This window comes from Erpetoichthys calabaricus, chromosome 5, assembly GCF_900747795.2.
Source record: "Erpetoichthys calabaricus chromosome 5, fErpCal1.3, whole genome shotgun sequence".
NCBI classification, from domain to species: domain Eukaryota; kingdom Metazoa; phylum Chordata; class Cladistia; order Polypteriformes; family Polypteridae; genus Erpetoichthys; species Erpetoichthys calabaricus.
The window spans coordinates 250,101,342-250,127,502 of NC_041398.2; the positions used below are offsets into that span (position 1 = coordinate 250,101,342).

Genomic DNA, 26,161 nt, shown 5'->3' on the forward strand with positions numbered 1-26,161 from the left:
TGGCGCCATTGATGACATCACTTCCGGTCCCTGACAATGTCACTTCTAGTGATGACGTCACTTCTGGTCCTGGCCTTTAAAGCCACCATTTTACCTCAATGCAATCAGTTCTATTTTGGACTCGAATCTGTGAACATCTCTGTTAGAAATAACCCCAAACCTTCATGATGTCTAAGTCTCCTTCTTGTGACAGTATAAACACACACACAGGGTGAGTCAAAATTCTATCATCTGTGTAAGATGATGTCTCAAGCTGTTTGCCAACACGTTCAACACACCAAACCTAACGAGCAGCAGCACCATTTAAATCCCGGACACACACTAATTGATGACATCACAGTCCGTATTCTGTCCTTTGCTGCTATCCACGCGCTCCTTCACCAAACCCCATAACCAGAAATCACAGGGTATCAAATCATAGTAATGGTCCACCACGACCCACCCATCGACCTGGAAAGGGGTAGTCGAGATAAGAAGAATCCATTAGTGTTAACAGAATTGTGACTCACCCTGTATATGTGCTGTACAGTGAATAGAAATGTTCATTTTTACCAGACCCTCACAGACCCTCCTCTAGGGGTCCATGGACCATCTTGTCCTAGATGGTCTCTCATTCAAGTACCGGCCAGGCCTGAACATGCTGAGCTTCAGGTGGGGGTGCGGGTGGTCCGGCTCAAAGAGATCGGAACACAAAGCTGAATTGGAGATTTCAGAAGTTACAAACGCTGGGGCAGCGTGGATGAAAGCCGAAAGCGGAGACTACAGTCCGTGATTTTAAAATGAAAATGAAGTCGTGCGGACGAACTGTAGCCAAAGTCAGATCCCCAGTTAAAGCCGGCCATTCTGAGTGGTCAGTGTTCAGTGCATTGGTGTTAATGGCCCTCACTTCCAACAGGAGGCGCTCTTAGGACTTGTTTATGAAAATCCAAAAGGAAGCTCTGATAAAGTGTGGCCGGCTTTGTGGGTTCAAATCCCACTACTGACACCAGTGTGCGTGACCCTGAGCAAGTCAGCTGACCTTCCTGGGCTCCAATTGTAAAAGCTAAAGAAGAAGTGGAACCAGTTGTATCATAAATGTTGTAAGTCGCCTTGGATAAAGGGGTCCGTCAAATCAGTCCATGAAAAAGTAATGATGGAGGGTATTAATAATAATAATAATATTCATATTTTTTTTCTTTTATTTCATAGGATTTTGCTTTTTTTTTTTTTTTTTTTTTTAAGGGGTCCATCTCATATGAAGCTGACCATTCTTAGGGGGTCAAATGAACAATAAGCCCTGATGACAAATAAGATAAAAGGACCAATGAGAGGAAGTCGTCGTGTTGTTCATCAAAGACGTTTCCATACTCACCGCCGCGGACAAACAGGCCGACACGAGGATGATGAACGAGACGAAGGCCTTCATCCTTCAGTGAGTCAACCTGAAATGTAAGGAGAGCTTGTTAGTGACAGGGGACAGCTGTGGTGGGGACTCCGTATGAAAGGCGCCACATAAATGAGAGGCCTGGACACGCCGTATGTAACCTTCTTTCATACTGGTCTTCATCATGTGTGAACTGTGCAGTTTTTCCTCAGCTTCCTCCTCTGTTCTCTCTTTATATTTTTTATATTTTGTCTCTGTTGCTATTATTCTATGCATTTAAAAAAAGAATATATACATTTATTTGTTACAGACCCCCATGTACTTTGTAGTGGTAACAGAGAAAGAAAATGTAATCTCATGCTTTCATGCAGAATGGAGGGAATGTGACACGATAGGCGCCAAATGTGACAGATGGCCACGAAAAAAAGAAAGAAAAATCTCACGTGACTCGCGTCATGCAACCCACAGGTCACTGATCCAGCTGTATGCTCAACACGCGTGCTACAATACTGTTATGATGTGCGCCGGTTATCATGACTTAAGCACAACACTAAAGCCTCACGCCGGTCACTCTTTGGATTTTCAGTTGAAGACAGGACTCTTGACCAGTGCATGATGGGAAGAGGCGGGTCTTCCACTCAAACAGCCACTCCCAGGGAGCTTTAGTTTCAGTTTCACGTGCACTGCTCATCACTATTTAAGCAAAAAATAAAAGCAGGCGTTCTGCACATCTGGAACAACTGGCTTAGTGACGAGCGGGATAAGTGACACAAGCAATGTGAGGCAAAGAGGCGGCTCTTCGATTCAGACAAGCTCCAGCTCCCAAGATGCCCATCTGTGGTGACACCACAACCCAGGGAGGCTGCCATCTAGTGTTCTTGGGGAGACAATGCCCTCTGCAAACTGTCCCCCAACCCCAAATTTCCTTCCACGCTTCATGGCTGAGTAAAGTTCTCAATGCAGCTCTGGCCAACATCCCATCCCTCACAACACGCCATTGTGTTAGTTGATTGATGGCTCCGCCCCCACTCATAAATATTAATGAATTACCATACAGTGGCAGAACCAATAGTAAAATTCAGCAAGATGTTTAATCATCCTCAAGATGTCCCGAGCATTTTGTGGGATTAACTGCATAAACGCCATCAAAACACACTTCCCTGAGAAATATAGCACCTTTCATCTCTTTTATATATAGACTTTCATATCTATTTATATTTAATATCCATCCATCCATCCATTTTCCAACCCGCTGAATCCGAACACAGGGTCACGGGGGTCTGCTGGAGCCAATCCCAGCCAACAAAGGGCACAAGGCAGGAACCAATCCCGGGCAGGGTGCCAACCCACCGCAGGACACACACAAACACACCAAGCACACACTAGGGCCAATTTAGAATCGCCAGTCCACCTAACCAGCATGTCTTTGGACTGTGGGAGGACACAGGGAGAACATACAGACTCCACGCAGGGAGGACCCGGGAAGCGATCCCTTAAGGGTCTCCTAACTGTGAGGCAGCAGCGCTACCACTGCGCCACCGTGCCACCAATATTTAATATATAGTGTCTTATATACTTATATATTGTGAATGCCATAACAGAGGGACTGGCATCCCAATGGACAGGATTCCACAATGGAAAGATGTGGATGGGCGGACCTCCAGGACAGGTAGGTTCCTTTCCTGGCTGGACGGTCATAATGGAAGGATACAGGGGGACACTACTTCCCAAGACCATGTGTTCCCCCTATATACGGTGTGGCAGAATCCCCCTGGTGGAACTCCCACTTGTACACCCACAGGGCATATTGGGAGCTGTAGTCCTGATACCACTACTTTGGGGTTTTGGGGAGCTTCCATCTGGCTTAGAAGTGCTTCTGACATGCAGTGTTGTGGGACCAGAAGGACTCCTGGGTCTGGCATTGAAGAAGCCGCCTCCTCTCCATCAAGGAGTCCATGTCGGGAGGCAGCAGCCGATACTTGTGGAACAGTAATGGAGGAAGGAGAGAAAAATGAATAATTGTGTGTTTGTACTTGTGCTGAACTGAATGAACACGGCAAAGAAATCACAGAGCATGAAACTCTCTTTTATTGTAACGAAAACTGTGTTTGGGGTGTGGGGCGCCCCCTGGTGGTCACAATGTCCAGTATATAGAGAGGTTGATCTATCTATCTATTATATAGTGCCTTTCATATCTATCTATCTATCTATCTATCTATCTATCTATCTATCTATCTATCTATCTATCTATCTATTATATAGTGCCTTTCATATCTATCTATCTATCTATCTATCTATCTATCTATCTATCTATCTATCTATCTATCTATCTATCTATCTATTATATAGTGCCTTTCATATCTATCTATCTATCTATCTATCTATCTATCTATCTATCTATCTATCTATCTATCTATCTATCTATCTATCTATCTATTATATAGTGCCTTTCATATCTATCTATCTATCTATCTATCTATCTATCTATCTATCTATCTATCTATCTATCTATCTATCTATCTATCTATCTATTATATAGTCCCTTTCATATCTATCTATCTATCTATCTATCTATCTATCTATCTATCTATCTATCTATCTATCTATCTATCTATCTATCTATCTATCTATTATATAGTGCCATTCACATCTATCTATCTATCTATCTATCTATCTATCTATCTATCTATCTATCTATCTATCTATCTATCTATCTATCTATCTACCTGCAGTACTCCACCCACTGATACAGGGGCCTACCATATTCAATATGTTTAAGAGTAATATAATAATTTTTGAGTTGTTAGTTTAAAGATTTGTTTTTTTTTTCATTATGAGAAGTTCAATGAAGATCAAAACTCGGTTCCAGACACACTTATAACTACAATCGGCTTCGTCTGAAGGGCTGCCATACTTGATTGTGCCAAGACAATATCATCCTAAGGTTACAGAAAGTGTTGGCACACCCTGAGCATTCTGAGACCCCCACTAGCGTTTGGGCACCACACCTGCTGATCTGCTTAGCCCTGGCACTTTGAAATGGCACCCCCACTGTAACTTGGCACTCCAGACTGCTGTACCCTACCACAGGACCCGGAGATCATCACAGGCAGGGCACAGAGAGGACCTCCGTTGGCTGCTGTGTCATCCCAGTTCACTTTACCTTTGTGTCTTCTGACAGAACTTGGCTGTGGATTTGTGTGCTGGCAGATTCTTTCTTCTGAGTTACGTATTAAATGATTATTTGTGTGGTGAGCGATTTGGGATGTTGATGATGTTGTTGTTTTGCTGCCTTTGTGGCTTTCAGGTGACACAGTAACACTTGAGGTCCCCTGTTGGTCACATGTAGTATTATCACACACACAGAATCCAGTGAAAGGCGTCAATCAACATGTCACACGTCACACTTTTTGTCACTTTGACACGTCCACCTCAGCACGCAGTCCAGCACACTCGCTAAGAGGGCACGTGAAGGGTCCTGTTTCACACCCTGGAGCTGGTGGTCTCTTGAGAAGGAGTAACAGAGTATTGTGCTGCATGTGCAAGGACCACCGCCAGTGCATACGAGCACAGAGTACACAGGCCGGATGTGACAGAGGGGCACAGTCACAACTCTGCTAGCTGGGGTCCTGACTAATGAAGTCACATGTTAACAACAGCAAAACAACAAATGAAATGGAATGGCTTTGAAATGGCGTCATAAGCAGTTGAATTACAGTATTAATATTGCTACTCATGTCTTATTATGGGCGGCACGGTGGCGCAGTGGGTAGCGCTGCTGCCTCGCAGCTGGGAGACCTGGGGACCTGGGTTCGCTTCCCGGGTCCTCCCTGCGTGGAGTTTGCATGTTCTCCCCGTGTCTGCGTGGGTTTCCTCCCACAGTCCAAAGACATGCAGGTTAGGTGGATTGGTGATTCTAAATTGGCCCTAGTGGGTGTGTTTGTGTGTGTCCTGCGGTGGGTTGGCACCCTGCCCGGGATTGGTTCCTGCCTTGTGCCCTGTGTTGGCTGGGATTGGCTCCAGCAGACCTCCGTGACCCTGTGTTTGGATTCAGTGGGTTGGAAAATGGATGGATGGATGGATGGATGTCTTATTATTATGATTACATTAACTTATGTGACGTTTTGCGTGTCTCGTGTTTAATGTCAGGTCAGGTGTGTACTTGACGTGTCATCGCTACATAAATGACAATGAGGCCCGTCCTGTGTGCCACTGCCGTGTGCCAGAATGCAGCGATGCATATGTGGCACCTAATATCCAAAATGGGCAGGGCCAAGGGTGACATCAGACCCAGGGACACGAATCCCTTCCATTTACCTCAGGAGTCAGAGTTGAGAATGACGTCACATAGCCGAGTTGACCGCATTCCAGTAAAACTTTCAGAAAAACCAATATGGACACATCCAGGAGATCCTTTGTGGTGTGTTTGCTCCATCTGAATAAATATCAGTTGACAACAACGCATTCCCCGGAATTTCACGTATCCAAACACCATAGCAACGCATCCACAGAGAGACGTTGGACCGCAGCGTGTGGACCACTGAGATAATGAGACGTGGAAGTGCTAATCAACAGTGTGACACTACAGCTGTCACTGAAGTCACCATTTTGGAATGGCGTCACCATCTGATGTCAGACAAACTCGGACTTGACAGACCAGCCCCAAATTTCCCAGTTGGAAAATTTGACTTAAGGGGGGGCATTCCGACTTCCCACTTCAAATTGGACGCAACATTAACATACGTCAACTCGCTTAACAACGGAATTCACTAACGACCCTCCCAGTCAGAGCCGACATTAAGCGAGACCCCACTGTACACACAAATGGCCGACACTCACGTCAAACACGTTCAGTGCTGACACACTGAAGCCCACCCTGCTCGTGTCCACTCAGCACCTCTCAGATATCCACACACATCTGTGCCCACCTCACCTGGCACCTGAGACTCACCGCACATGCAGAGCTGCTCTACACGTTGTCCATCAGTACTGTGTACAAACACAACGGGACAACGCCCAAAACTCCACACACACGTGTGTACAACTCTCACGTATCGGTGCACATCTACACTCTGCAGCACCTCCAGGTAGACGGAGAGCAGACGGACCGAACACAAGGCAGCTCTGCCAGGCGAGTTACCACACATAATGCCACACGCCAAGAGGCATTCACACTCGTCCAGCTCTGTACTGCCAGTTGTGGCCACTAGGGAGCGCCCCAGTTCATTTAGTAAACCATCCATCCATCCATCCATTATCCTAACTACAGGTCTGCTGGAGCCAATCCCAGCCAACACAGGGCACAAGGCAGGGAACAAACCCTGGGCATGGCGCCAACCCACCGCAGCATTTAGTAAACCAAGAACCTTAAACGGCCTCGATAATATTATGATTATTATTATTGTTGTTATTACTATTATTAATACATTGTATTTCAATCCCAGCAGCCCAATTCCTTCTCTTTTCCCCTCCACTCCGTCCAGGTGAGCTCCTTTCTTGACTCCGACTCTCCTGGCTGAGGTGAAGCGGCTCGGGACTCCCACTCGTGTGACAACATAACAGCCAGGGAGCACTTCCGGGTCAGGCGGACCCTTCCTTATGATGTGAAGTTCTTTCTTAGCAGGACCCAACCCCCCCTTCCTGGTTGCACCCAAGTACCCCCCACAGGGCTGCCCTATCAGGACTACAACTGCCATGTTGCTCCATGATGAGAGTACTGCCACCTAGAGTACTGGAGTAATAAATGGCCGTCTCCCTGTGTCCATCCCCTCTCATGGCCTGCTGGTCGGGAAAGACGGCAGCAACCATACTGGCTGGGATGGCGGAGCTGCCCATGCCCTTGCATTCTAAAGGAGTCATTGATGCCATCCGGGACTGCAGCATCTGTGACCCAATGCCCACACACACACACACACACACACACACACACACTTACACTCGCACAGGTATATGTTACACGTTGTATGCGTTCAGACAGCCCTCACAGGTGAGCTCACATGCAGAATGTCCACCACACAGGCGTGGCACACAAATGCACACTGTGGACCACCCTGTAGAGCACTTTGCCTACCTCGTACAGATGCCCCATACGTTACACGGGTACCGTTCACAGATGGATGACCAAACGCACACACAAGGCTGATCTGGATGATGTCCAGAACGTCGTACCCGTGTGCCATATTCACACAGACACACACTGTACGCTGGTGCAAAGAGCTGTGACAATCTGACACACACTTCCCCATTCATGAAACCTTGTGAGCCCCTGAGGAGACGCTGGGTGAGTTAAACACCCGAGTGACTGAAGGACCGGATGGTCTTGTCTCGCTTTTCCGATTGCTTTGTGCTCTTATTTACCCACCCAAAGGCCCCCCGAACTGGCACACTCTCGAGGCACTCTAAAGTGCCACCCTGAAAAGGCACCCTTGTCTCGCTTGTCCGATAGCTCATGTGCTCTTCTGTACACACGCTCACACGGCCCTCTCTGTGCCCACAAGGACTCTCCACACCCCAGCCTTCCTCCGTAAACACACACACACCTACGAGCCCACCGTGACCCGTCCAAGTGTGCCCCTGCCCTGCCTTTAGCCGTATTCTGCATACTCAGCTGAGCACACACACAGCACACTGACGTATCGACAGGCACACACACCCGGTGGGTTGACCAGAGAGGACATCAGGTGGGGTACTCGGCATGTGGGGTCCTCCTCGGGTGGGTCGCCCGGCTGGCGGCACTCACTGCTTATATGATCCAAGAATCCATTGAACTGAAGCGACGCGGCCCCTTGGAGTCACCTGGCTGTGCCTTCGCTTGCCCCTTTCTAACCCCCCCACGCCTTCTCCTCATCCATCATGGACTTCATGTCAGTAGTACGAGACCCCCGGGAACCCGCCTCCCCCCCCCCACTCACTGCCTTCTTCTCACTCCCCTCACTTTCCTCACCTAGCAGACGTTCAGAGCACCAGCCGAGCGCTTTGACTTACTGGATAAGAGGGGCGACTCTCCCGCCCAGCGTTGGGGGTCCGTAGCTCCAAAAAGAACGACCGTGAGACGAGTTTTTTTCCCACCGCGTCCTCTTCTGCCAGCTGATCTTTCCCTTCTGTGTTTACTTTTTTTTTTTTTTTCCGCCGCCTTCTCCGCTGCTCCAGACTGGCAGACGATTACCGCCAGCTGATGTCACAAGGTGTTGCGTTTCCCTCGATTGCACCAACCGAGCACCCGGTGTTTAGAGCTAATTATAGCTGACTGCCGACGCACCGAGGGAAAGTTGGGCTTCGGGCCCAGTCGGCTTCCAGGGCTAAGCTCCCCTAAACAGAAGGCGCCTGCTGTGGCTTAACTGTCACTGTCACTGTCACTTCAGGCCCCCTGGGGACACAAACACCCACTGGCAAAGGCCGAGAAGGGATTTGACGGCATTTTCTTGGAGGTGCCTGGCGATGCCGTATGAAATAAATGACAATGTGAGCGACTAACACTGTGGTGACAGGGCTGTGAAAAAGTATTTGCCCCCTTCTTGACATCCTAAATATTTGTCACAATGAATGGCTTCAGATCTTTAGACATGATAAAGGGATTCTGAGTGAACATACAGTACAGTGTGTGGCCGGGGGGGGGCAGGAATGACAGACTCAAAATTTGGGGCACCATCCGGGTGGTCCCGTTTTTTACAAATGGAAAATAAACAAAAGTAACATCTGGCTTGGCGTAAATTACTCAGGAAAACAAACAGAAACCCAGATGATTCTCTTGGGTCGCTTTAAGGGGAGCTCCGTCTAACAAATGACGTCTCCTTCTGGGAATCCGGTATTGTCATGGACGGGGGACCGAAAGGGGCGGAGTCAGGCGCCCTCGACTGGGCGGTCTCTCTGTGCTGCAGTGTTGGTGAGAGCGCCCCCTCTCGGCCCGGCAGGTCATTACATAATATTACACATGTGTGTCAAGTGCCATTGGTAGGAAAGTTATCCATGTGTAAAAGTGATTGCCCCCTTAGCTACCCAAAGTTCATTTATAACTTGACTCGGCTGACTGTGTTGTTGAATGTAAGCCAACCTTCACCATGAGAATGAAGTCATCCAAGGAGAACACAAGACCATAATCAAAGGGACTCTCAGGTGACTTGTGCTGAAAGGTTCCCAATCGGGTGGACGTTGTCACCAGAGTGACACCACAGCGAGGGACTTCTGGACCAGGAAAGGCCAAAATGACTCCAAGGGTGCAGCCATGACTCCTTCTAGAGGTGTTACTGAGGATCCAAGCAAAGACATCCGAAGACCCCTGCAGGCCGCCCCAACCTCAGCCAAGGTCAGTGTGCAGGATCCCACAGAACCAGAAAGTGACGGGACTCATGGGAGAAGAGCAAAGGGGGAAGCTCTGCTCTCCAAGAGGGAAACATCCGGTCGATCCCCGAGACTTTGGGACTAAAGTGCTGTGTAGAGACGAGTCAAAAGTAAAGCTCTATGGACGCCATGTGGCCCCCTGCGTCAGAACGTCAGGCCTACAATTAAACACGAGGGTGATGGCGTGGGGCCGATTGGAAGACTTGCTGTTATTGAAGGGACCAGGAATTGTACACTTTAGTGGCAGAAGAATGTCACCTGTCACCTATCAGTGACGTGGAGCTGAAGCACAAAAGCGCAGAAGTGTTGGGCTGGCCCCTTCAAAGTCCTGACTTGAACCCAACAGCGAGGACCTGAGGACCCGAGTCAAGCACCTCACACTCGCTAGTCTGCCATCGAGTCTGAATGAAGGACAGTGGGCTCACCCAAAGACGGAGACCACGTTATTGGAGGCGACTAGTGCCGCAACCAAGTATCGAAATGACGGGGGGCAATTACTTTTACACAGAAAAGCTAACCTCGTCGTGTGTTCACTCAGGCTCCTCTTTTCTAATATTGTGTTTTGTCTGAAGGGTCTACGGCCATTCATTGTGTAAAAAGTGCAAAACCACACAAGGTGGGGGGGTGGGGGGGGCAATACATTTTAACATTGCTGCTCAGTTTTAATAATAATAATAATAATAATGATATCTCTTATTTATTTATATAGCGCCTTTCTCGTGCTCAAAGTGCTTCACAAATGTTGACAAGTGTACACTGGGCACAAATGCTCGAGGTGCTGCCCCCCCCCACCCCCGACCCTCCTTTGTGCCTTCAGGGGCCATGCCAGTCTTCTAGAAGGATCTGTTTTAAGATGGCAACACTGCCCTCCCAGAGAAGAATGAAAGGGTGCCATCTAGTGGTGAAGGTTGGTGAAGTGCCATCCATCCATTTTCTAAATCCAACTCTCAAGCCAGAGCAGGGAGCCTGGGAAGCTGAAGCCCACCCTAACGAGCATTGGGCACAAGGCAGGAACAACCACTGGCCAGGGTGCCAGCCCTTGAGATCCACTTCACAATGGAAATGAGGATTTAATCCAACTACATGTCCCCTGCATGGAGCGTACAGTGCCATGTTGTGCTGAAGAGCAGCGTGAGTCGTTGACGGGCACCGCCGGGTTTCTGTGTTTTCCTGCAGTTCCTCGGCTGGACAGGTCACTTTTGGTCACTTCGAGTAGGTGGCCCAGGAATCTGTTACTGAAGATGCTTCACAAATGCACTCCAGTGTTTTACAATTTGAAGAGGAGTCCCCTCACCAGGGGTCACAGAAGCTGGCACATTTTGGGCTCGAGTTTGCTGCTTTCTGTGGTACCTTTGCCACAAGCGTTTGCCATCCAGTGAAGCTTAATGGACAGAACACTCAACTCACTTATTCACTAGGAAGACATCCCATAATATTTCACAGGCACATTATAAAAGAACTGAAAGGTGACTGGGTGCCCCCAGGGTCACAGTGTGTGGCAGTGGTGTCCATTCATCCTTCTGTGGCATCGCCACTTCACGTTGCCCCACATTTGCAGCCACCCTGCTTCCAGCAGCTGAGGTGAGTCACTTAGGGGTCACCAAGGGAACAGCCCCCCTCCTGTTTTATATAGCACCTAGGTATAGGTGTCACTTTAGGGTGACACTTCAGGGGCTTGCTGCACCTCTAGAGGGTACCATAGGGTGTCACTTCAGGGTACCTTACTTGTACATTTCAATTGCTTAATGTGTCACTTGAGGGTACTTTCTGGTGCCTCAGGATGCATTTTTAGGGTGGCACTTTAGAATTCTTAATGTGCCTCCGGATGGTACCTTGGGGTCCTTTTTCAGGGTGCCTTATTGTGCCTCTAGAGTTATGGGTGCCAGTTTTAGGTACCACTTCAAAATGCTTAATATGCCTCTTGAGTGTACCTTAGGGTGTCACTTCCATTACCAGAGGGTGCCTCATTGCGTCTCCTTAGGGTGCTGCTTCAGTGTGCTTAATGTGTCTCTAGATGGTACCTTATGGTGCTTCAGGGTGCCCTGTTGTGCCTCCAAAGTGTACCTTAAGGTGCCATTTTAGGGTGGCACTTTAGATTACTTAATGTACCCCTTGAGGGATGTTTTATTGTGCTTTTTCAAGTTGCTTTAGGGTGCCACTTCATAATGCTTAATGTGCTTCTTGAGTGTACCTTTGCATGCCACTTTAGGGTGCCCATTCTGCTGTGACCATTCACAAGGGAGCAGCCCAGACTGAATGGCAGAATGACGCTCTGCCGGACCCTTTTAACACACTTGGGTAATTTGGAAGCTAGCATCTTGGAGGAATGCGGAGACGACTGAAATGCCATGAAGAAGACAGAGGGGGTCCACACAGAAGGCTCCCCTGCCTCAAATTGAACCAAACAGAAATGCCCCCTGTTGGCCTGCCATGCCCCCTGGCACTCCGGTGTGGCCCCACCTTTCCGTCTCCCACTGGCTCTCCTTCTCTCCTCTCTCATGTGCCCGCTGCTCTGATTGCCTCGACGTGCCTGGCAGCGCCATATGAGTCAGCGGCTTTCTTAATGACCGGGAGTCGCCGGCTCGGTGCGTGGGCTGCTCATCCTCATTGTTTTCTGCTGCCGTCAGCGACTCGCAGTCTCATTTCAACGGGGTCAAAAGAGAAACAAAAAATGTCTGCGGGCTGAAGAGCTCACCGAGTGTTTATGTCAGTTCGGGCCTCGCATGTAATTAGGAGGCTGCAGAGGCGCTGATTGCTACCTGAGCCGAAAAGACGAGGGAGCAGAAAGAAAGCCAAAGCCCCGAGCCCAGCAGAGGGGGCTCTTTTGATATAGCGCCTTTCCTAGTGCAGCGCTTGTGGAATTAGAGTGGGCTTAGGAAGCAGCCGGACCCCTTCACTTTCTGCACTCTTCATTGTGTGGCAGGTGGATGAGTTTGCCATCTTTACCGATCGGCCTGCGCCCGATAATCCATCATGAAAACTTCATTTATTAAAAATCAAAATCAGAAACCCCTCATTCAGATCCTTTAACTCAGAAGCCCCTTTGGCAGCAGGGCCAGCGTTGAGTCTCTACAAGCTTTGCACCCCTGGATTTGGATGCGTAACTTCATTTGGCCGGCGTGAAATTCTCCACCAAAGGGAGTTCTGTGCTTTTTAAAGTTTTTGGGGGGGTTTGAAAGAAAGAAACGTCTCTCCTTAAGGGTCTGTCAACTCCATTCACCACTTGAGGGCCCATTTAGTTCTCATTAAAGGGGTCCACATGAAAATAAACTGGGAAAAACTGTCCCGGCCCACCATGAGACAAACCGATGTGCTGTTAGATAAAAGCTGTAATGAAATTGAGGAGAAAAAAAAAAAAAGAGGAGACCCTGCTTTGGGTGGTACAAAGTTTTTAATTTGACAGGCTTTATGAATCTCTGAGGTCTTATCACATGACTTTTGGGGGTCCGAGCACACGCCCAACCATCATACAGATCCCCTAGAGCAATTCTTATGTTAAGGGCCTCACTCGAAAGCCCAATGGAGTGGCAGTGATGGGGTTTGAGATACCAACACAGCCCCTTAGCCACCACTCTGCCCATAACATAACGGTAAAGGTGTTCTCCCATTAGCCCCAGTGTACTCCTGCTGCCTCATGGGAATTGTAGTTCCAGTGCTGGCTCTGGTTTTTGGGGGCTCCCCTTCCATTACTGCTTACCTCTCCAGTATACCATCCACCTTAATGAAAGGAGAAGTGTCTGTGTGTCCATCTGGTTGCTATGTCATTTTCATTCCAACAGATGGCGCATCACAAATGTCAATCCCTGCTAGGAACTGCCCTCCTCCGTCCCCTAAATCCAGAAGAGTCTTCCACATGCAGACCCCGGTGGTTCATTGATAGAGATAGATAGATAGATAGACTGAAAGGCACTGTATAAGCATAGATAGATAGAGTGAAAGGCACTATATAAGCATAGATAGATAGATAGAGTGAAAGGCACTGTATAAGCATAGATAGATAGATAGATAGATAGAGTGAAAGGCACTGTATAAGCATAGATAGATAGATAGATAGATAGATAGATAGATAGATAGATAGATAGATAGATAGATAGATAGATAGATAGATAGATAGAGTGAAAGGCACTATATAAGCATAGATAGATAGATAGATAGATAGATAGATAGATAGAGTGAAAGGCACTATATAAGCATAGATAGATAGATAGATAGATAGATAGATAGATAGAGTGAAAGGCACTGTATAAACATAGATAGATAGATAGATAGATAGATAGATAGATAGATAGATAGATAGATAGATAGATAGATAGATAGATAGATAGATACTTTATTAATCCCAATGGGAAATTCACAAATTAGGGTACACATTGTAATGTCGCTCAGACGTTGGTGAGTCGTGTGTGTGTGTGTGTGTGTGTTTTGCTGTGCCGGTGCCGTTTGTATATTTTGGAATTTGACCCTCTTGCTGTTTTCTTGACCACTCTGTTTGGACTCTCTACCGGGACTTTGTCAGAGTTTCAGCTATTTGTGCTCCATTGAGCTTCATTTTGATTGTTAAGCCTTTTCTCTGAAGAATGATTCCTTTACTTGATGAAGATTCAGTGCTTGCCCTTATTACTAGCTGGGGTTTGATGATGAGATCCCCCTCTAGTGGGCATTATTGGAAGTGTTTGGGACTATGTGCTTAAAAACTCTTTAGTGTGTGGGGCACCAGACGATAATTAAGAATTTAATCAACCAACAAACTGAATTTAAAGGCGAGGCAAGATAAAAAGAGAAACATTTATATTTTAATTAAAAAGGCAAATCCCTAAAGATAAAACAATCCCATCCAATTGGTGCCTGACATTATAGCAACGGTTAAAACCGGAAATCCGAAATGGAAAATCACAGAGAAAAGTCAAGAAGAGCGAGCTTTGCTGAAGGGGTGGCTCTCTGAAGTGCCACTGGGTCAGAAACTCAGCTGTGTACTGAGGAGGCTCCACATACAGGTGGCAGGCCACAGAAACACCACAGCCAAGTTACAAAATATACAAAGACAAAGCAAAAAACCAACATAACATAACTTCCAATATTATCTTCAATAAAAAGGAAGATTAAGGAACCAACCTGGGCAGCCGCCCTGCGTGTCCCATAAGAGCCAAGCCAGAGTGCCAAGTGACGTGCTTGTTACGTATGTTGAGGGGGTTAAGTTCAGGGTTAGGGTCTGCGTATATTTGTGAAATTCTTCATATGTTATTTGCACAATTAATCCTTAATACGCAGTTTCTTACATTATTGGGGTTGCCACATTTTGGGTCACGAGGCGCCATTATAATTAATGGGAAGGAGTCAGGAACATCTCTCACAATGGGTTACCTCCAATTTGTGCCATCAATCGACAACATTATTCCAGTATTATTCCGTTATTCCCCCTCTCTGACCTGTCGGCTATCATACACAGGGTCTCGAGGACAACAAGAAGAGCATTATTGGGGGGGGGTTTAAGAAGCCCTGCATTGATGCCACCGTGGAGTGTTGTTGACTGCCGTGACAATTTGAAGGGGCCCGTCGTATTTCACAGCTCAACGTCGGAGTCTGTCGTCAGGTTAGGGGGTCTGTTCCCCCTCCAACACTGATTGTTTGGATTTGTGGTCCTGCTTACGTTATGCCACGCAGGGCATTTACCTCCATACAGGATCAGACGGGACCCTCTTCACGCTGTCGAGGCTGCAGATGTGACACGTCAAGACTTTGTGTTAGCTGAGGACAGTCACAGTCCCCTCTCGTCACCTGCTTTACAGGAGCTGGCAAGGACGGGTTAACGTCGACCTGTAGAAGATGCGGGTGATGAGCCAAGATGTCAGAGCTGGCCCTTCCATTAGCTCCACGATCTCAGACAGCCTGGCACTCAAGAGTGTCGTCAAAGCAGGAGTGACAGAGGGGGGTCTGGGCCAACAGCTTTCTGATGGAGAACATTAAAGTCCAGCTGTGCTGAGCACGCTGCTCACAAAACAAGAACTGCGGTGCCACTCACTCCACCTGTGCCACCTCAGGTGCAAATTCAACAACGCTTGGAGAGACGAGGTCACCAACAGCACAGTGCTGGAGACAACGGGCACCACCTTCCTCCATCTTCACTTGTCTAAAGCACATGCCAGTTCACACCAAGGACCCCCTCTGTGGAGAACTGGCAAGATGTCAACAGGAAGACCCCAGGTGTGCCACAAGCATGTATGCCAGCGTGACCTCAAGGCTCTTGGCATCAACGCCAGCACCTCAGACAGGAGTCAATGAAGGGGGTCTCTCTCTCTCTCTCTCTCTCTCTCTCTCAGGGCAGGAGACCCAAATGATGCAGAAGGCTGATAAAAGCGTCCACAGGTGGTCCCACGCCCTCAGCGTTCTGCTCGTCACGGTGCCCTCCACTCTCACATTGATCTCCGCACCCACAGCACCCGCTGCTGCAGCCAGCCCACCAGCAGAGTGAAAGCTGCCCACCACTACTCCTCTTATTCTGTATGTGGGCGAGATTACCATCGGGAGAAGAGTTTGCACGTATTTGTGAAACACATCATCTTCATCGTGTTGTTATTTTTGCAGTTAGTTATAAATCCTGTCACACATGTGTGCTTGGGGAGCAACCTGAGGGCTTAGGTAAGTGTGATCTACCGCCGAGACACGAGGGGTCTCCGTCTCATAGCACTCACTCTTCTCCTTCTCCCACTCTGATGTCACATCTGGGGTCAGACCACCCGGACCCTCCTCTTCCTCCCAGAATTCTTCATAAAGGGGATGGACGCCATTGTAAATCCAGATCGTCTTGAGAATCTACAACATTTCGTTTGCGTAGTGCCACACGTTTTCTTTTTACGCCTTTTGGGTACCTTAATAGACGGGGTTTGCCAGTGGGGGCCCCAGACCCTTCATCTTGTGCCTGTTTGTCTCTTTACTTATCAAACACTCACACACACAATGAATACTGTGGAGTGTCGCAGCAATCTCTGAGATGACTGAAATGAGGCCAACATGGCAAATGAAGCTCAGCCCCAGAGCTGGACGGTGGTCACCTTGGGACTCAAACAGCGGGGGGTCTCCTGCACCTACGGGACGTTACATGTGACCCTGAATGGATGAGTAGATGATCAGACATGGAGAAGATGAGCAGATTGTGAGCCTGGGCTGCACGGCAGGAACTTTGGCTGATGATACGCTCTCATGCATGTGTGACTAGGGACCACTGCTGATGACTGGAAACGCAGTGGCACATCTGGTGTTCAACCAGCTGAGGTGGGCACGTGCCACTTCTCGCTTCAGATCACCACACTGGTACCCTACAGTGGTTTGTGTATTACCTTCAAATCCTAAAGAGAAGCCAGTCACTCAGCACACACACCTATGGAGACACTTGTGGGGTCCTCTGCACCTTCTCGACCACTCAGGTCTGCTGATGTCACCTCTGGGTTGGCATCAAATCTCATTCCAGACTCTCTCTTCATGTGTGGCTCCTGGCTGGTGGAACGAGCTGCAGACCTCCATTTGATCTCCTCAGTGGGTTTTGGAATCGCTGGAGGACTCTCTGGTTTGCTCGATTCCTGTCCAGCTCATGATGCTTCTGTAGTTCCTTGTAGCCAAGGAAGCGTAACAAGCTGCCATTTTGTTCTGAGCCCTTCACTTGTGACGATCAATTTTGTCACCTTGTCCTGTCACACTTGTTCCCAAACAGTCCCCCAGAGTGGTGTTCACTCCATTATGTTGTCCTGTTTTGTAAGTCGCTTTGGATAAATGCATATGATAAGCAAGGAAATGGAAAAGAAAATATAATACATTCCTGGAGAGCAGAGACGTCCTGCATGTTGGTCGGACATGAAAGTCACAGTTTCACTGCACTGGGACAATCTGACGACGGCCACCACTAAACTAAAGCAAATCTCAACGGGCGGATTGAACGACATTCCTCAGTTTAAACGGAAATTAGTTTGTGCCACTAGAGGGCGACAATGGCCTTCGCATTGCATTTTAGATTCAAAAGAAAAGCAGCCGGAGCCAAAAGTGACGTCACGGTCCGTCTGTAAAATAAAGCGCCTTTTGAGGCAGAGCGCGTGTTGGAGCACATTGTTCAGAAAGCTCCGCGTATTACTACTAATATTATTATTATAATTGTTTATTTTTGTTATTTTTTTATTTATAGGCGCCTTTCAAGGCACTCAAAGACACCTTAAAAAACATTAATACTAATAGTCACAATACAGACTGGATAAAAAATGACAGGTAAAATAAAACCAGTTAATTAAAATGAAATATTTCAACTAAAGTTTATATCAGACATAATAAACTTTAAAGAGATGTGTCTTAATTTGGATTTAAAGGTAGGCACAATGGGGTGCAGTAGCTGGGCATAAGGGAGAATCGGCTTGTCTGGGGTGACTCTTGGTGGGATCTGTAAGTGCAGATGTGTGGGCTTCTGGTGCCATTCCAGTGTGTAAAATAGGCGATCCAAATAACTATGGGATGATAAGCTTAATAGGAGAAACTAATGGGTGAAATTATTAAGGAAACGATCGAGCATCACAGCAAGAAAAGGAGCGTTAGAGAGAATCAGCACGGGTTCAGAGGAGAGACTGCGTATCACTAATATGGTGGAGTTCTACAAGGAGGAAGCAAAAACAGATGAGAGAGGAGGTGCGCATGACCATTTGATAAAAAAGGTAAGTGGTCAGATGAACAGAGGTGGGCATTCAGGGTGCTGTGTGTAGGTGGGCACAACATTGACAAATTGCACCTCACCATTAGAACACTCGAGACGAGAACAGGCCATTCAGTCCAACAAAGCTTGTCAGTCCTGTCCACTTATTTACATCAAGTCGAGTTTTGAAAGTCCCTCAAGTCTGACTGTCCACCATACTACGTGGTCGCTTATTCCAAGTGTCTGTCGTTCTTTGTGTGAAGAAAAACTTCCTAATGTTTGTGTGAAATTTTCCCTTCAGAAGTTTCCAACTGTGTCCCCGTGTTCTTGATGAACTCATTTTAAAGTCACCATCTTGATCCACTGGACTAATTCCCTTCATAATTTTAAATACTTCAGTCAGGTCTCCTCTTCATCTTCTTTTCCTTAAACTGTAAACACTCAGCTCTTTTAATCTTTCCTCATAACTCATCCCCTGTAGCCCTGAATCAGCCTAGTTGCTCTTCTCTGGACCTTCTCTAGTGTTGCTATGTCGTTTTTGTAGCCTGGAGACCAAAACTGCACCCAGGACTCCAGATGAGGCCTCACCAGTGTGTTATAAAGCTTGAGCAGAACCTCCTGTGACTTGTACTCCACACTTCAAGGCGCTATATAACCTGACATTCTGTTAGCCTTCTTCATGGCTTCTGAACACCGTCTGGCAGTTGATTATGTCGAGTCCACTATGACTCCTAAATTCTTCTCGATTTTCTGACCGCCCATTGTGTATTCAAACCTCACAATTTTACTTCCTATTTTATTTTTATTTATTTTTTTATGTTATTATACTTTATTAATCCCAAAGGAAATTACTTGTTTTTTTTGCATCAGAGTGCAGGGTCAGCCATTGTACAGCGCCCCTGGAGCAACTGAAGGTTAAGGGCCTTGCTCAAGGACCCAGCAGAGTAGCATCTCTTTTGACAGTGACGGGGATTCGAACCGGCAACCTTTGGGATACCAGCGCAGATCCTTAGCCTCAGAGCCACCCTATGTGTAATTCTTTACATTTATTGACATTAAATTTCATCGTCCACAAATCTGCCCAAGCCTGTCTGCTGTCCAAGTCCTTCTGTGATGATATAACAGACTCCAAATTATCTGCTAATCCACCTCTCTTGGTATCATCTGCAGACTTCACCATCTTGTTCCTTATATTCCTATCTAAATCATTTATAGATATTAAAAATAGCAGCGGCCCCAGCACTGCCCCCTGCTGGTCACCACTCTTAACGTCACCCAATTCTGATGAGGTTCCTCACACCGTCACCCTCTGCTTCCTGTGTCTGAGCCAATTCTGCACCCACACCCTGAACTGCCACTTCTTTTAGTTTGATGCCCACCCTCTCAGGTGGCACCTTATCAAATGCTTTCTGAAAGTCCACATCAATCATCTCATCTGCTCCACTCTGGTCGTATCCTTTTGTTTCCTCCTCATAGAATTCCAGCCTGTTAGTAAAACATGACCTCCCTCTCCTGACCCCATGCTGACTGTCCTGTCCTTGCCAGGTGTTGCTCAATCTTCTCCTTACTAATTCCTTCCATTAATTTTCCTGTGATGCCCATTAAGCTCACTGGCCTCTAGTTGCTCTGATCTGCCCAGTCACCCTTTTTATCTAATGGGATGATATTTGACATTTTCCAGTCCTTCAGAATCTCTCCAGTGTGCAGTGACTTCCTAAAAATATGCATCAAGGGTTTATATCTGAACTCGAAAGTCTCCTTAAGAACTCTGTGATAAATATGATCTGCTCCTGGTGATTTGTTTCATTTCAGCTTATTTAATCTCAGCAGCTCTTCTCTCTCCACAATTTCCAAATCCCTCAGTATCTCCTTAGTAGTCCCTGTTACCACTCTGAGGTTATCCACTTGCTCACTTGTGAAGTTTAGCTCCTCCGCTATTTCACTGTCTGTATCTTTTAGTCCTCCTTCACTATCCCTGATGCCCTTCACCTCCTCCTTGACTGTTCTCTTACTATTTAAAGAATCTCTTAGGGTCATCTGTCGCCTTTTCTGTTATATACTTCTCCAACTGTCTGTTAGCCTCCCTGATATCCTTCTTGATGGTTGCTCTCATGTTCTCATAATGCTCTACGATTCACTTTGCAGTCCTTAGTCTTATATGCTTTATAAAGAAGTTTTTTCCTTTGCAACTTCTTTTTTTTAATCTTTATTAATTCATTGTGGAGTTTTTTAAATTTCCTATGAATTCCAATTTTAGGTCTGTCCCTGTCCTGCATGACATGTTACACATAGTTAAACCTGTTCCACTGCTCCTCGACTGTCTCCACACAAACACACATTGTGACATATCGCCTTCAGAATCTGACACTACAAATGGATAGTTCTGTGTATTAAGATTCCCACACCCCTGGTTTTCTTTGTATAGCTGGAGTGAAACATTTGGCCAGACCCCAATCTATGCATTCGAAACTGATGCTGTGGAAGATGAATGTTCTCTTCGTTCCCTTGTACTAATCCATGTCTGAGAAGTTAAGCAGAAAGAAGCTTTACATTTTGTAAAAGCATGCTTTGCTGAGTAAACAGAAAAATATTTGTCCAAGGGACTCAAGGTCTAAGCATTCCAACACATGAGTCTGCCTTATCCCGTTACCTCTTATCATGAAAAGCCTGCGCCTACCTACTTTATTATTTTTCTCTTTGCAGCTGCAAGCCACCAATATCTTTCTACAAAGCTTAGAAACTTCAGTCAAGGACACGGTGGACTTTGAGAGGGCTAAGCAGATCATTGTTTTAGAAATGAAGCTGCTTGAAAGTTCAACCTTGAGAGATGACTGTTGCATTCCATAATGATATTAAATCACGCGCTCTAGGGGTATAAAACTTTGCCCCACCCGACAGACGGGGTTCAGAAGAGCCCTGACGCTGTCAAGTAATATTGATTGCCTGCTTTCTGAAACTCTGCTCACTGTGACGCTGAAGAATAAAAGCTGCTATATAACCACACCTGCTGTCTTGTCTGAGTCTTCTCCACAATGCTTGCTTAATAAGCGAGTCTCCAGTAAAAATACTCTCATGGCATTTAGACTTATTAGGTGCGAGAGTACATTCTTTCTCTTTAATTCATGATTGAGACCTTTGACTAACTGGATGGTTTTAAGGTTGAGGCTCTTCCATGTGAGTGTGTTGTTTAAACAGCTGAAAATGATCCCGTAAGCCATCTCTAATTTGACTTGCAAACCTCCATTCCGGAGCTTCAGCGTCATTATGTTTCCATGGAGATTCTATCCCAGAATCCTCAGAATGCCACAAGTGTGGCACATGTGAAGTCATCAGCGTGCCTATATTTCGGGTGGCACAGACAGAGTGTGTGCATGAAGTCTCCTCTCTTTGTCCTGCTGTCCTCTCTATTAGTCCCGCCTCATTGGGGGCGTGTCCTCAGAGGTCATGACCTTCAGGTTATGGCGCCTCAGGTTAAAGGGTCATCCAGGTAACCACCTCCTCGTCCTAAACAATGTTTTGCTAAAGTTTCTGCTCTCATTGTCCTTGTCACGTATTTACTGGGGTTCCCAGGGTTTTATGTCTCGTTTGTTAATTTTTGATTCTTTAATTTATGCTAATTATATGCATCATTCTTTATTTTTGGTTTTGTCGATGTATATAAGGTGCCTTTGTTATGTTGTGTGCTGTTATGTGTTGTGTGGTTGGTCCCCAAAGAGACAGGACCACCTGCCAGTCACCACCAGAACCTGTCCTGTAATTCTGGAGGGTCTCCCACTGTTCCTGGTGTTTCATTTTGAAGAGTCGGTGAGTTTGCCTGCTTTGTGAATTTATGGATTTTGACCTTGCGCTGGATCTCTGAATTGGGTCCTCATTCACCCAGTGGGGGGCTTCCTGTTTTAGACAGCTCCATTTTGCCTGTTATGTTCTACAGAGCTGGCTTTTGTTTTGGAACATTTTTGTGGAAATTAAACTTTTCCTTCTGTAAGATTTGGTGTTTGCCCTTCTTGCTAGCTGGGGTTTGAGAGTTTTATCCCCCACTAGTGGACGTTTTTGGAAGGGCATTTGTGTTTCTGTGCTTTGAGACCCCCTAGTCCAGGACAGACCTTCAGGTTTTAGACTTTCTCTCTCATTTTGGCTTTGATGCTCATGCAGTTTCATCTTCTGGTTTTCCCTTTTTATCTTAGTCGTGTTTTATCTCCTGGTTCACTCTCACATACCTCTCTAGTTTGCTAGCATGCCAGTCTTTGTTGTCCTTTATAAATTATTTTTGCATTTCCTTTCACTTTGTATTTGATTATTGTTTGAGGAGTATTATTTTGTTTGTTAAATATAATGTATGTCTTGATTAAGTTGTTGAATGTATTTGTTCTTTATGTTATTTGGAACCAAAGGGGACGGGGCCCCCATGACATCACCACCCTATTTAATAGACTCACAGGCCATAAGCTGGCCACTCACTCTCTTGTTCAGCTCCTGTTTTGTGCATATTGGCTTTTGTGAATTGTGGGTTGGCACCCTGCCCGGGATTGGTTCCTGCCTTGTGCCCTGTGTTGGCTGGGATTGGCTCCAGCAGACCCCCGTGACCCTGTGTACGGATTCAGCGGGTTGGAAAATGGATGGATGGATGTGTTATTCATATAATGAGAAAAGCACCTGCTGTTGTTGTCGTGTCTGACCGTTTGAAACAAGTCGCCTTCCAGTGAACTGATTTTGATGAAATTTGCCGTACTTAATCTTTGAAGAAATCTGACTGTTTGGTTTTCACCGAGATATCTTGAGTACAGAGTGCTGTACACGTCTTTTAAATTTCAACAATCTCCCGTTGAAAAGCATTGGTGAGTTTGCGTTAAAACAGAGAAACACTTTGCACGATTTGAATTGCAAATTAGGTCACTTTTTCAAACTTCCCTTCAGAGAGGTTACTACAACTCACAGTGTGTATATTTCATAGATTTTTGTCTTCACCACCTGAGGCCACAGGTCCGCCACGCCCTCGACCCTCTGCAGTCCGCATAGCAGGAGAAGGTGGGAGCGGAGGAGGCCATCATCTACATGCTACACTGATCCCTCTCCCACTTGGACAGAGGCAGTGGTGCTGTAAGAATTATGTTTCTGGACATCTCTAGCGCCTTCAACACCATCCAACATCTGCTCCTTAGGGACAAGCTGACAGAGATGGGAGTAGAGTCATACCTGGTGGCATGGATCGTGGACTATCTTACAGACAGACCTCAGTATGTGCGTCTCGGGAACTGCAGGTCTGACATTGTGGTCAGCAGCACAGGAGCGCCGCAGGCGACTGTACCTTCTCCAGTCCTGTTCAGCCATCGGACTTCCAATACAATTTGGAGTCCTGCCACGTGCAAAAGTTCACTGGCGACACTGCTATGGTGGGCTGCATTAGGAGTGGGCAGGAGGAGGAGTATAGGGACCTCATCAAGGACTTTGTTATATGGTGCGACTCAATGGTGTGACTTCTCATCCGTTGACTTTTTGTGCGTTTCGTCTCATTTCCCGTTATTTGACTGATTTTTGTTCTTTTTTTACCTCTTCTCTGGATTTCCATCACTTTATTGTACTTTTATTTTTGGTTTATTTTCGGTTGTTCTGCCTTTCACTTGCATCTTCCGGTTTACTCCCTGCCAAGTCAGGACGCCACTATAGGACGTCGCTTTCAACCGTTTCTCTTGATATTATTAAGACTCGATTTGTTTTGAACCGAGTTTAGTTAAACTTGACTTGCTTGTATGGAATGTTATCTGATTTTAATAAAATTAATAAAATGTTTTTAAAAAATCATTATTCAATCTGTTTATTCTTTGTGTTATTTGGTATTCTCTATTAATGTGATTCTGTTTATTTATTACTAGCTGAAATACCCAGCATTTCCTGGGAGGAAAATAAAGTGGTTTTTTATTTTATTTTAATTGTTTGAGGAAAATCATAATAAAAAAAAACAACTTTAACTGCGGTGGGTTGGCGCCCTGCCTGCGGTTTGTTTCCTGCCTTGCGCCCTGTGTTGGCTGGGATTGGCTCCAGCAGACCCCCGTGACCCTGTGTTCGGATTCAGAGGGTTGGAAAATGGATGGATGGATGGAAAAACAACTTTAAAAATAAAAATAAATGACCAAACAATGAAGACTCACTAATGTGCTTGTTTTGTTCTATACGATGTGAGTTTTTCCATCTTTAGCCAATATCTAAAGGTTCTTAGGAGTTCTTACCCTTGAACACCGAGTGAGAAGCCGGCCGTGTACAAGATGATTCCAGCAATGACTGTGCAAACGGAGGATAACAGACATACGAGACCGAATCTCCAGTTAGCCTCCTCCAACTGAAATTCTTTTACAATCAATGAAAGGTTAAATATTTTACGTTTGGTTTTGGAGCCGAGACAGTTTTGCTTCCGCGGTTTCAGACGTGCGTTGTAGGCGCCAACATCTATTGTTTTTGTCCATGTGGGCTCGTGTTTGTAGCTCCGTTAGTGGAGCTGTGTAGTTTTGGAGCCGTGATCGTAACTCCATTAGTTCTCCGTTGTTTACTGTTAGTAATATGAATAATTGCACTTACTGTTAATACGGAGCGGTTTCTGTGGTTGTACTGTTAATAATGCATCACTGTAATGTGATTCACGTATGCTGTATAGTTTGGATGTGTGAGGATGACGTACATTTAAAACGGAGCGTTTGTTTATTCTTATTACGCGTTGTAGGCGCCTTCGGCTTTCGTACTAACTCACGTACTATGATGCTGTGTATGGTGGACCTTTGTGGACTCCGTACATTTTCCCGTGTCACTCTGGGGCGGGGGGCTGAATCCTCTTTTTTGTGTGGCTGTGTCGTTACCTATGGGCGCGTTGTCTCATTTCTTAGTTACGTTAGTTGAGCTCCTTTGTATTTGAGCCGTGACGCATTGTAGGCGCTTATTTATGTTAGTTGAGCTAATATTATACCTCCGGTGCCGTGTGTGTGTTTCATGTGGTAGTCGTTGTAGGCGCATGCGCCCTCCGTACTATCTCGGGTTTGACTATGCTGTGTTTTGTGGACGTTTGGGGACACCGTACTCTCTCCGGTTTGATTGTGGGGCGGGACGCCGAAGCCCGTTGTGTTTGTTTTGTCTGTGAGTACTCATATTGTTGTATTACTGTAATGTGATTCACATATGCTGTGGAGTCTGTATCTTCTGTACCATCTCGGGGGTCTGCCTGCGGTGTGTTAGATGCACGTTGTAGGTGCCCGCACCTTCTGTACTATGCTGTGTAGTGTGGACGGTTAGGGTCCCGTATTGTCTGTGCTCGCTGCTTTATTTCATATTTCCGTTAGTTGAGCTGTCGGGGCCTGCGCACTATGTCTCCTGCGTCCATAGGCATGCCATGTACCTGCGTCCATATCCGGTTTATTCTCGGTTAGTAATATGGATATAGTGTCACAGGAGGCTGGGGGACAGACCCAGCTGGGACGCGGTGTTGACGTCCTCCAGGCCATGAGGGGGCAAGCACCCTGGATTGGGAGAGGAGCAGGGAGGCTCAAGCCCATTGGGGCCCTTGGCCACCACTAGGGGGCGCCCCGAGCCTCAGAGAGATCGGGAGGCATTCACTTCTGGATGAAGAGCCTTCCAGGGATGCCCGGAGTGCTTCCGGGTGCAAGGGCAGCCCTTTCGCCACACCAGGAAGTGCTGCCGGAAGAGTGTCATCAGGCACCTGGAGCACATGCGGGTGGAAATAAAATCAGGGAGCTGGAGTCGGGAGTGGGAGCAGGACGAGGCTCCCGTGGAGAGAGGAAAAGGCAGCCCACGGA

General features: G+C 46.7%; 2 protein-coding genes across 2 annotated transcripts in view; one reads left to right on the forward strand and one right to left on the reverse strand.

Annotated features, from left to right (window-relative positions):
* The window catches only part of LOC114652391 (uncharacterized), a 29,079-nt gene extending 27,656 nt beyond the window's left edge, over positions 1–1,423 (reverse strand). The window contains exon 1 of the mRNA XM_028802771.2: positions 1,352–1,423. Within this exon, the coding sequence (XP_028658604.1) occupies positions 1,352–1,405 (54 nt within the window). The 5' untranslated portion in view covers positions 1,406–1,423. The remainder of the gene's footprint in view (positions 1–1,351) is intronic.
* The window catches only part of pkd2 (polycystic kidney disease 2), a 913,849-nt gene that overhangs the window by 562,231 nt on the left and 325,457 nt on the right, over positions 1–26,161 (forward strand). The gene's annotated exons all lie outside the window — the stretch shown is intronic.